Raw genomic sequence first — 10,426 nt, 5'->3', positions numbered from 1 at the left:
TGCTAAGGTTTATGAAGAGTTGTTCTTTGAACATTTCCACCGCTATAGAAGCGAACGACCTTAAAAATAATTTTTAATCGAACTAAAAAATGAGCAGGTTCAAGCTACGCACACTCACAGATAAGGAATTTCAAAATGGCATCACTCAACACATATTTGAGCTTTTGATCAGCCACTCACTCTTGATGATTTTTTGAGTTTGTATCGTTGACCATTTTGACTCTTATCTATCATCCCATATCAAAAATTTTAACCCTTGCTATTGATCGGTGCTCTTAAAAAACAGTCAAAGCCGACAGAAAGAAAAATAAACAACAGCTGAATATGACAAAAAATCGAATTACAAGTTATGTAATTGACGGAATTCCTTTTTTAGGAATTTGATGTTACTGTGTGATTTGCTTTGATGGGAATGTCCGTGTTTAGATCATTGCATTTTTGAATACGAAACAAAAATCTTCATTTTTCAAAAACGGCCTAGTATTCTTATTTCTTTTGTAATTCTTTCGATTCACTATCGTTTCTTGAAAAAGGGCATGAACGTGCAAATTTGCCGTTGTTTTCAGAGACAGCAATCTTGAGTACAAAAGTCCACGTACAAGAATCGTGATTTTTTTTGCTATATTTTGTTTTTTTTCTTTGTTTTGAACAGTAGAGGACTATTTTGCTACCTGACTACTCAAAAATGATCACGTTCGCGGACAAAGTTCAAAACTGAGGAAATCATCAAATTTCGAGTATTGCTAAAAAATGTTAATTGAATATTTGAATATATAACAAACGGTAGCTTTAGTTGCCCATTACAAGATAACTGCACGGGAACTACTACTCATTTGACTGAAATGACATGCACAGAATAATACACTATGTATTCACTGAATAATGAACGAGTGCATTTGAAAGCAAGAATTTTCTTTTAAAAAATGAACAACTTTATACACTGATTAACTTAAAACGATTAACACTAGAACACTTAAAGCATAGTACGACATCGTAAGTTGCATAACTTCTGGTGGGCCTTTTTTGAAAACAGTTTCTCAGTTAGCTAAAGGAAATAAATAACACAATTCCATTTTTTGCCACTTTGAGAAAAGGGAACCATAGCAACATGAGCCTTCCAAATCCATTAGAAAATTAAACAGCTACTTGAAAAAGGGAAAACTCTACTGACATCAAAATGATCCTTACTGTCGATGAATAGCTAATAAATAGAAAACTCGCGGTACTTTTCTGACAAAATTCCATTGCTTTTATAAATATCTTTTGATGGATAGTAGTGTATAGTATCCATCTTTTATCTTAGCATTTTTGATGAAGCCTTCATTAACCGCGCTTCAATTCACTCCTAGGGCACGTCAGGTGAGATTATTTACCTCTCTGAAATCTGTGGGCAAAAATCCCTTGGTGTTACCATTCAAATATGTCTCTGGTAGAAAGTTTAAAATAGCACCATTTTTCTCTTAGTATTTTGCATTTTTTTGGTGAATACGGTGAAACAGCAGCTCTGTTTTTATTGTGTTCCTATTGTTTTGCAGAATTTACACACGCTTTTAAGGGGCGCGAGGTTACAAAAACATTGATATCAGTTTTAATCGCTTAAATGCTATTGTCGCATTCTTGGTTTACACAGTGAACTCATTTATCTGCTTAGGACCGTGTGAAACTTGAAAAGTTGATGTCTAAAAGTAGAAGCAACTTAAGCGATATTTGATCCTGAGATCAAACGCTGAATTATTTCCCGTCAACCTGCAGACCTGAGTAAGAGCAGAGAGGAAACGTCTACACTTCATTAATACCATATACAAATTCTCTTGTCAAGTGTGATAAGTGATTCACATCAACGGCATTCGACACATAACAATTCAACTAATTATTGCACCGACACAGAGCTTTCAAATCTTGTGCTGGTCTTTGCCAGCCGACTCTCTGGCAGCTTCCTCAACTTATTAGTCAAGATTTGCATTAAGCTTTCAATTAACGCGACGGTTTGGATAAAAGCTGTGGGCCCTTACAAGCTTTGGTTTTGAATGTAACCGCGGTACACGATGAAATTTATGGATTTCCACTCATTGACAGTGATTGTTCTTCTGTTGTGGCATATAAAAGGTTTGAATTTCTTCTCTTTAGCAAGGTTTCTAAACCTTTACAACTTCTAATTAACACTCGCCCGCTATTGTTAATCTTTCTTTGGCTTTTCTTTCTTGTCGCGGAATAGAGAGATTTTTTTGCGCAAAGAATCTGTTTTCGAAAACATTTCAACTGCATTCACCGTTGTCTACTAGTAATGGTGTTTGGGCTTACTTTTATTCAGTAAAATGTCAAGATGAAGAATTTAAAAGTTGTTTTCCTCATAACACTTTCAACCACTTCTTAACTAACACGATTCAATTTATTTCAGTTCTGCAGTGCGCTAGCAAGTTTGAAGTAGAGCTGGACCTTGACAAAGGCCTTGTCGTCATACCGCCGGTACAAGGCTCCAAATCTCAAGTCGATCTCATCCATGGCCCAACAACTTCTTCGAAACCTGGTATGTGTGATGGACAAGCTCTTGTTCGGTTAGATTTCAGTGGTCCCTATAAAAAGGCTAAAATCGAGCTCATGTATGGTAGAGAACCCCGTCTATGGACTGCCACCATATCCGATTCTGAGAGGAGCTATGGCTTCGGGTCGAACTACGATTTTTCGAGTAATTGTGCTTCAGTTCAACTATACAACCGCCAGTTTCGAATTTACAGCAATAGACTACCAGGTTACATGTTCAAGACTATCGATGGCGATTCCTTGATGACTGTATTGGACGATGTCGTTGACAAAGGCGTGAATATGACCATTGATATTTCAGACGAAACAGTCAACTGGAAAACGCACTCCGGCAACAGGACAAAGTTCTTCTATGATGTCAAACCTCCGTTCCGTAACAACAAGTACCTTTTTACTCTATCAGGACAAGCCCCAGTCTACGGGCCCCCAACAGATAGTTACGTGTATGCTGGGTTCAACCGAGTACCTTACGGGACTTTCCACAATGGATCAGGGCTTTGTAGAGTGAAGATTACTTTCAAACGGGACCTGAGAAAAGGTAGGTACAAGCCGACATTGTTGTAGATTGTAAACTGTCGTTAACTTGTAAATCAAACTTACCCCTTATGGTCTCTGTTTACTGTGTACGGATTACTTTGTCGATGTTTACTTTTATTTACTATTTACTCTCCGCGAAGAAGAAGCACAGACAAACTTTTCATTTGCGTAGGAGGAATTTACATTACCAAGGCATTGCCAAGGACGTGCTAATTTGCAACATTTGATATATGAGCACCCCTCCACATCCCTTTTTTCTGTCTAGCGTTGTTCTCTGGTGTATGTGAATAGTTGCTTTTTGTGCTTTTGTTTTTCTTCTGAAGTTGGACGAGTTCTCTTGCAATTTTTGTGGTTCTTCGGTACAATTCGAACCTTCTCGCCTTCGAATGCTTGTTAATGCGCTAAAAAAATATGAAAAATTACAATGAGGTCATGAAACTAATGCATTATTTTACACATTCTTTTTCACCTTAGGTTAAGAAAACCTATGTGGTCTAATTTCAATACCTTTTGAAGGTATTATTTGATTAGTCTATTCCAACGACTCGTGCAGAGTCGTCACGCTGATTTAAGGATTCCCTAACAGCTGAGACAAATCCGTCTTTTTGACTTATCTCCAAACATTTGCAGATCACTTGACTGCTCAGTCAAAGCCATTATCACTTTTGGTTGATAAAACAAAGGAATCGTTCTGGCCAATGTTGCAATAAACGTCGTTTTTTTTTTAGGTTTGACTTCCGGTTTAAAGCATTCTTTTTGGAGTGTAAATTTCCGACAATATTGGCCAAAGAGAACCGCCTGTAAAAAATAGCATCTAAAGACCAACTGGGTGACATGCACGAAGTAGAAATTAATACCATATTTAATCTTCAACTAAATAGTGGCCAAAGTAAAAATTTCACACACACACAAAAGAAATTTTCTGCAGAAGCCTAAGATATAATAATTATTATACAGTACTTTGCAAAAATTTATGTCGGAAGAGTCCATCTAAATGGTAATACCAAAGGATTTCGTTCACGCATAAGAAATCATCTCACCAACGTGAAAGGGCGATGGACAGATAAACTGAAATAAAAAATGCTTCTCTGACGATAGTTGCAAGCACAATAGGGTTCATCTGTTTTATATTTGTTTGTAGAATGTCAATTAAAACTAACCGTATTGCGATTTAAACGATGGTTCTTCGCATCGGAAAGAGTAATTTCTTAATAAAAGGCTCCATTATTTCATCATACACTTGGTAACATAATCCGCTGTGAAAATTACATTTTAAATCGATATTATCTTTTCTATTTAATATAGCGTGCTTAGCGGGATGGCTTTTAAGCTCGTCAATCTTGCCATGTTGACACGGCTAATAATTTTGCCATGTCGTATAAGTGACAAATGCTTATCACATAGTTAAAGGTCAGACAGTATGTCACATTCCATCTCAATGGAAAATATAATTCGATGTCGAAGCGTGCCAAACATTTCTTGTTCCTACTGTGTTGAATCATAATTGCCAGTTGGGTCATGATTGATATTTTCTGACGAAAAAAGACAGATCGACATATTTGGAATTATTGGAAGTGCACTGTACAAAATTTTTTGTCCGGTTTTGCTTTGTTTCTCTCGCGACTTGGGCGCAAGTTCTCTTTTTCCCCCTTCGGGTGCTTCTTCGTCTCTTTTGTTTGGTTTTGGTTTGGTTATGTCAGTGCGTGCTCAGTTTTTAATCCCGTTATTGGCAATTCTCGCATTAGCTAGCCATTGAACTCATCTTTTGGATTTTACGTGACTTTTTTTAACCCCTGTTCACTCCCAATTCAAAAGACCACCACCCCCCCCCTCCTCCCAAAAAAATGTTAATTAACAAACTGAGAAAGAAAACAACAGATAGCACCTTGGTAAAAAGTGAATGTTTTGTTGAAGAGGTATGAATTCGAATGCTTACACCAATTTCATTAAGTTCACCTCCACCCATTACAAACGAACCAATGAGACTTAGTCAATGCGAACAAAACCACTCTAGACTTTCCCAACCCACATGTATCAGCAACCGGCAAAGTATAAACTTTCACGTTACTTAAAGCTTGGTAAATAAAATCAACGGTATATTTTTAACACCATAAGTCAAATCTCCACTTAAAGGGCTGCTCTAACCTTTTAACGTCTTTGAACATTTGTCGTAAAAATGTTGAAAGATGACCTGTCGAAAAATTAGAGGACCCTTGAAGGGTTTTGATAGATTGACCTCTTGTCGTTTAACGAGTTAGTAGCTTACTTGAACGAAACAGAACCACGTTTTTCAGTTAGCGTATCTGCCAGCCCTTCGTTCAGCAGAGTTTCGTATTGTCACGTTACTTCATGTGTATCAAGCAAGTGACGCAAAGAAGTTGGCGGAAAATTCGTTGACCCCGCCCATGGCGTCTGATGTGGATCGCCAAATATCACAGTGATATCAAGGAGATCCGAGCGCCGTTTTCGTGGAACTCCCCCCCCCCCCCCCCTACACACACCCTTCATAATAGTTCGGTCTTTACATATCTGTACATAAATTTGTATTATCTAGCATATGTGCTCCTTACTAACTAATTGAATTAGATATTAAAATAACGCAACTGCGTTCGTGTTTACGGCGAGAGATTAAGGAATTAGAATATGAACTTAACTGAAGAAAGACCGCAATTTTACAAACAAGAAACAAAGAGATTTTATTTTTATTAATCTTAATAGCGTCAGAGTGAACAGTGTTTACAAAGGCGTTTTATTATACTGAAATGGATTTAAAAAATTCTTTGTATGGAAAAGTGTTCAATTTTCACATCTTACTATCAACTTTAGAACAATGATGGGTGTGTGTTAGATAACTGGAAACAAGAAAACTCGAGATATTTTCTCGCTTGTTGCACGTTATGGTATCCCTAGATTGACGACCCGGTGGGAATTTCACAAATAACTGCCAATAGCACTCGATCCTTTCTTGCCGTTGATATACCGCTATCTCGAACTTGTCAGCGGTGTAGAAAACATGACAAGACAAGACTATTTTCCTGATCTCAACTCGGCATCCTAGATTAAACTATTTTTAGCTCGCCGCAACCTTTTCTAATTTCAGGAAGTACTGTTCTCAACAAGTAGTGTGTCTAGCCCAAGAAAAAGGAATTGTGTATAATGATGAAAAAAAAATCAAGCAAATGCTACAGAAATTGCTACACATAACCTCAACTGAGCAAAGACTAGAAAAAAACTGGTATTTGTTTGTGATTAGTGCAAGACTTCCAGGGGTTAAACCCGAAGCTTCCAAGGTTTAGATTGAAAACATCAACCACTTAAAATCTACATTATTGGCATGGTAAAAGCAGGATAATGAACGACTAAAATAGCTTTATTTTTTAAAGAATGTAAATAAACAACTGGCGGTACGTGTGTTTAGTCGCCTCTGGTTTGCCGAAGGGCATAGCTCACATTTTTTTCGGGTGTCAAATTTATCAAAAAATACTTCCAGATAGCACTGGTAGAAAATTCCTCTTAATTTTAAGCACGTACATTGTGAGACTTAAAGTCAGAGTAAAACCGCTAACCCAAAATTTGAGTTTGGAATAGCAGTTTAAAGAACTTTCCTATTTCCTTTTTAGCTTTCTTTAATTTATTACTTGTAAACTGTATAATGTCTAATTGCCGTTGTTGTTGGTTTTAGAGAGTTATGTGTTTTCATGCGAAAGGCGAAGTCAGCATTTAAATACTGTCAACTATGGAGAGTTTTGTTATGTAATATTTTCAAACACATGGACAAGTATTTCACGTGATTTCCAGACACCGAGGAATGTATGAAAACTGCTAATTTCATCTTGAAAAATTTAAGTCTAAGAGATGATGGTTTCATATGAAAGTGCCCCCTGAAAGAGGTTTCATTCGAATAGTCAGAGTGGATTTCATTTACAGACCCAAACGCAAAGACCAATATGCATCTAGTGCACCATGTAAAAGGACCATAACAGAAAACAGGGGCTCGATGGTTTTCTGTAAAATATCTCTTCCGAGGAACAAATATTTCCTAGAATTTTCTATGGCTTGAGGACGGCTAAATCTTTCTAAATGATCGTTCCATTCATGTAACACGCTTATCTAATAAATTCCCTACGATTTTCTGAACTTTACTTTTCACATTTCACTGCCCGCGTTAGGCTATTTTTCCTATAGAAAGAAAACCTAAAATTTTCGGGAAAATAACACTGGCCCTTGTAATTTCGAACAGACTCAAGTTCCCCTAGGATGACCGAACAGATACAAATTTTATAGCGCCACTTAGAAAGCATTTCTAGAGATCCAAAAGTACTCTGGATAGCCTAAAAAGTGTTTTAATGTATTTAGCAGAAAACCGTCGTTGGGTGGCTGAGAAAAGTGATGCTTAAGAACCTTCAGTTAAATGCCTGGGCACAGTCGCTCTTAGGATATCATCCACATAGACTCAAAAGTTAAAACTACCTCGTAGAGCATAATAAAAACAGTACCACAGGAACGTACCGCACAGTACCTTTTATTTGAAAAATCCAGGGCGATTTCAGCATTTCACACAGACTCTAACTTTAGAACAATCCCGTGCAGCATAAACAGTACCACAGGAACGAACTTCTCAGTAGCTTTTATTTCAGTGGATTTCATCTGCAGACTCAAAAGTTACAACCACCTTGTACAGCATAATAAACTGCACCTATCCCGAGTAAATTGCTGCTTAAGTAGCGTCAGTCTCTATAATATTTTTTTGTCCAGGTTAATGCAAAAATCAAATTGTATGGTTATTGTCCTTCCATTTCCTTCAGTGAAGTAAGCCTAGCATAAATTGTAGCAAAAACAAATGTTCAAGACTCTCAGGTGTAATGAAATGTCTACAATACGACCATACTAATGAAATAAAGGCTATTAAAGAGATATTTACTGTGACAGTGTTAATCATTTGTTGTACTCTGCGAGGTGGTTCTCCCGTGACTCCTTTGGAAGCAGCGGTTTTGCCGTGCTAGTGCCGTCTGAGGTGCGTCTAAGACTAGGGAGAAAACTTAACAGGTAGTAGTTTTCGTAACAGAAAAGCTTCCCTTTTCCCCATGGGGTCTACTCTTCTTATTTCTTAGAAAATTTTTTTTGATTAAAACATTGCAGATTCGTCTTGTGCCACTGGCGAACATGACTGCGACAAGGAACACGCCATCTGCATACCTACCAAGCGTTCTTATAAGTGCAGCTGCAAACTTGGCTTCCATGGAGTTGATGGGCGGAAATGCAAGGGTAATGCAATCTTAACATCGAGAAGAGTTCTGTTGAAATCGCTATTTTATAAGGGAGGGTAGGCCGGGGGTGAAGTGTCAGAATGGGTAGTCACAGGAGATATCTTTCTTTGTATAGAGGGGTGTATTGTACAACATCTGGGTGATCTAATTTATATTTGAAATAGATAGAAGTAGCTGAGTTGCGCCATTGTTGGAATCCTCGGTCTTGTTTATTGTTAGTAGCAAGTTAATTTTGTTCATCTTTTGGTCGACTTAAATTTTTTGAAATCTAACATGAACAAAATATAAAACTATAACAAGTTAAGATGTATTATAACTTGAATAATTGTCCTGAAAATGTCTCCCACTCCCTAGCCAAAAGAATCTGCGTGAAATAGAAACTGTAGACATCGGATCACACGGAACACCTCGAAATAAGTCAAGTGAATGAAAGAAACAGAAGGAACGTTAAGGAAAAAAATAGAAATAGTCGCCCCATCTAAGAAAATACAAGACAGTCTTGAGTCCTGGATTCCACGTGCTGCCAGTGGATTCCGCATTCTTTGTCAGCAGAACTTAATGGTTCCAGATTCCAATCGTTAGTGGGATTCCGCATTCGTTGAGCTGTATTCCGGATTCCAAAGCCTAGGATTTCAGATACCAAAGCAAAAATTTACTGCATTCTGGAGTCCGGATTCCCTTACGTGGAGTGAGCAGAAGGTCAGAGTTTCTGTCTTCCTTTCTCATTTTACCTATTGCCAGATTTCCCGGGCGGTTGTTTCGGTGGTGTTCCTTACATGTTCCTGGTTTTAGGGTCTCTCAGGAAAACCAAAAGAAACTTCATGTCCGCAGTTGAAAGTACGTTGTCCCTGCTCTTGTAGAACAGCAGCCTGGGTTAATTTCTTTTACCTTTCAGTTCTAATACTGAATTGAAATATATGAAATGAACTAAAAATCATATTTTGAATTGCGGATAAAGAAATGAAAGTGGAAGTGATCTTCTCAGTAGAGTGAACAACCTAAGCGGTTGAAAAAGAACCAGAAAATTTTCAGGCTTACTCTAGCTGGAATCGAACTCACAGTGGTTTGCTCTCCAGTTGGCTTGATTGGCTTGATGGCAAGAGCGTTGCCTCCGGTCATCGCTCACAAAGGCCTGGGTTCGAATCTCGACCAAGCCTTAATTTTTTCAGGTTCTCTTTCAACCGCTTAGGTTGTTCATTCTACCACAAAGATCATTTTCAGTTCACTTTCATAGCTAGCTCTCATACTGTATGTTTGTCAGTATGTGATGGACAAAACCTTTACTTTTTCTGCTTGTGTCCGTTATTTCTTCTTAGAATATAATCCCTGTTCAATCGCAAAAGGAGGATGCGAGCACTTTTGTCAAAACAATGGAGGTCGCGTGTCATGTAGCTGCCAGGAAGGATTTAAACTCCACCCGAACATGAGAAACTGCCGGCGTAAGTATATTTCTCGCATGGTTTGTTTCGTCAAAGGGGTGGTTTTAAAATTCTGAGCATGATCTTTGAGTTGAAGAAAAAATTCTGAAAAGAGTGAATTTTAATGGCGAATTAAGACTTTTACCTTTTTGATTGGAGGTAAGAGGTCAAATGTTCAGGCACTTTCCACTGCAATCGAATACGGCAAAGCCTCAACAGAATAGACCCTTTCAAGGTTCTCTCAACTTTTGACATGGACAAGTAAGGAAAAATCCAAAACCACTAGAAAGAGCGCCTTAAAATTAAACTGTACTGCTTGTATTGTGTGGTACAAATTTTAGACTGTTCACAGTCCCCTATTTTTTCGTGAGATCGTTTAGATATACCGCGTCTTACCGTCACGAGTATCTTGATTTTTAAATGTACCGAGGGGACGGGCGTCGGGAATTATAGCTCTGGGAGAGGGGGGTGGAAGGGGCGAGTTTTTTTTTTCTCGCCTCCTCCCGAACCGCCCCCGCCCCCTAAGTAGTTTTGACACTCATGCAAGAAATCAGCCCGTAACACGAAGCGCTCGATCTCGATGATCTTACGGAAAAATAGAGGACTGTGAACAGTCTATACAAATTTCTTTTCCTATAGTTTATATTCATAAGTTGGTTGAGT

At 38.0% G+C, this 10,426-nt stretch overlaps 1 protein-coding gene across 2 annotated transcripts in view; it reads left to right on the top strand.

The window, feature by feature from the left end:
* The first annotated feature begins 1,733 nt into the window (after positions 1-1,733).
* Positions 1,734-10,426, top strand: part of LOC140940379 (zinc metalloproteinase nas-39-like) — an 18,753-nt gene continuing 10,060 nt past the window's right edge. Inside the window, exons 1-5 of one of the 2 annotated variants that reach the window (XM_073389338.1) lie at positions 1,736-2,106; positions 2,399-2,527; positions 2,945-3,079; positions 8,218-8,343; positions 9,662-9,784. In XM_073389338.1, coding sequence (XP_073245439.1) covers positions 2,046-2,106; positions 2,399-2,527; positions 2,945-3,079; positions 8,218-8,343; positions 9,662-9,784 — 574 coding nt within the window. In that variant the 5' untranslated portion in view covers positions 1,736-2,045. Of the gene's footprint in view, positions 2,107-2,398; positions 3,080-8,217; positions 8,344-9,661; positions 9,785-10,426 lie in introns of both variants that reach the window. The other variant, XM_073389337.1, reaches the window with a different exon arrangement.

The sequence above is a fragment of the Porites lutea genome, chromosome 6, assembly GCF_958299795.1.
Source record: "Porites lutea chromosome 6, jaPorLute2.1, whole genome shotgun sequence".
In the NCBI taxonomy this organism is placed as follows: domain Eukaryota; kingdom Metazoa; phylum Cnidaria; class Anthozoa; order Scleractinia; family Poritidae; genus Porites; species Porites lutea.
The sequence above is the reverse complement of the archived record's forward strand: the minus strand, read 5'-3'. Positions and strand labels throughout refer to the sequence as shown.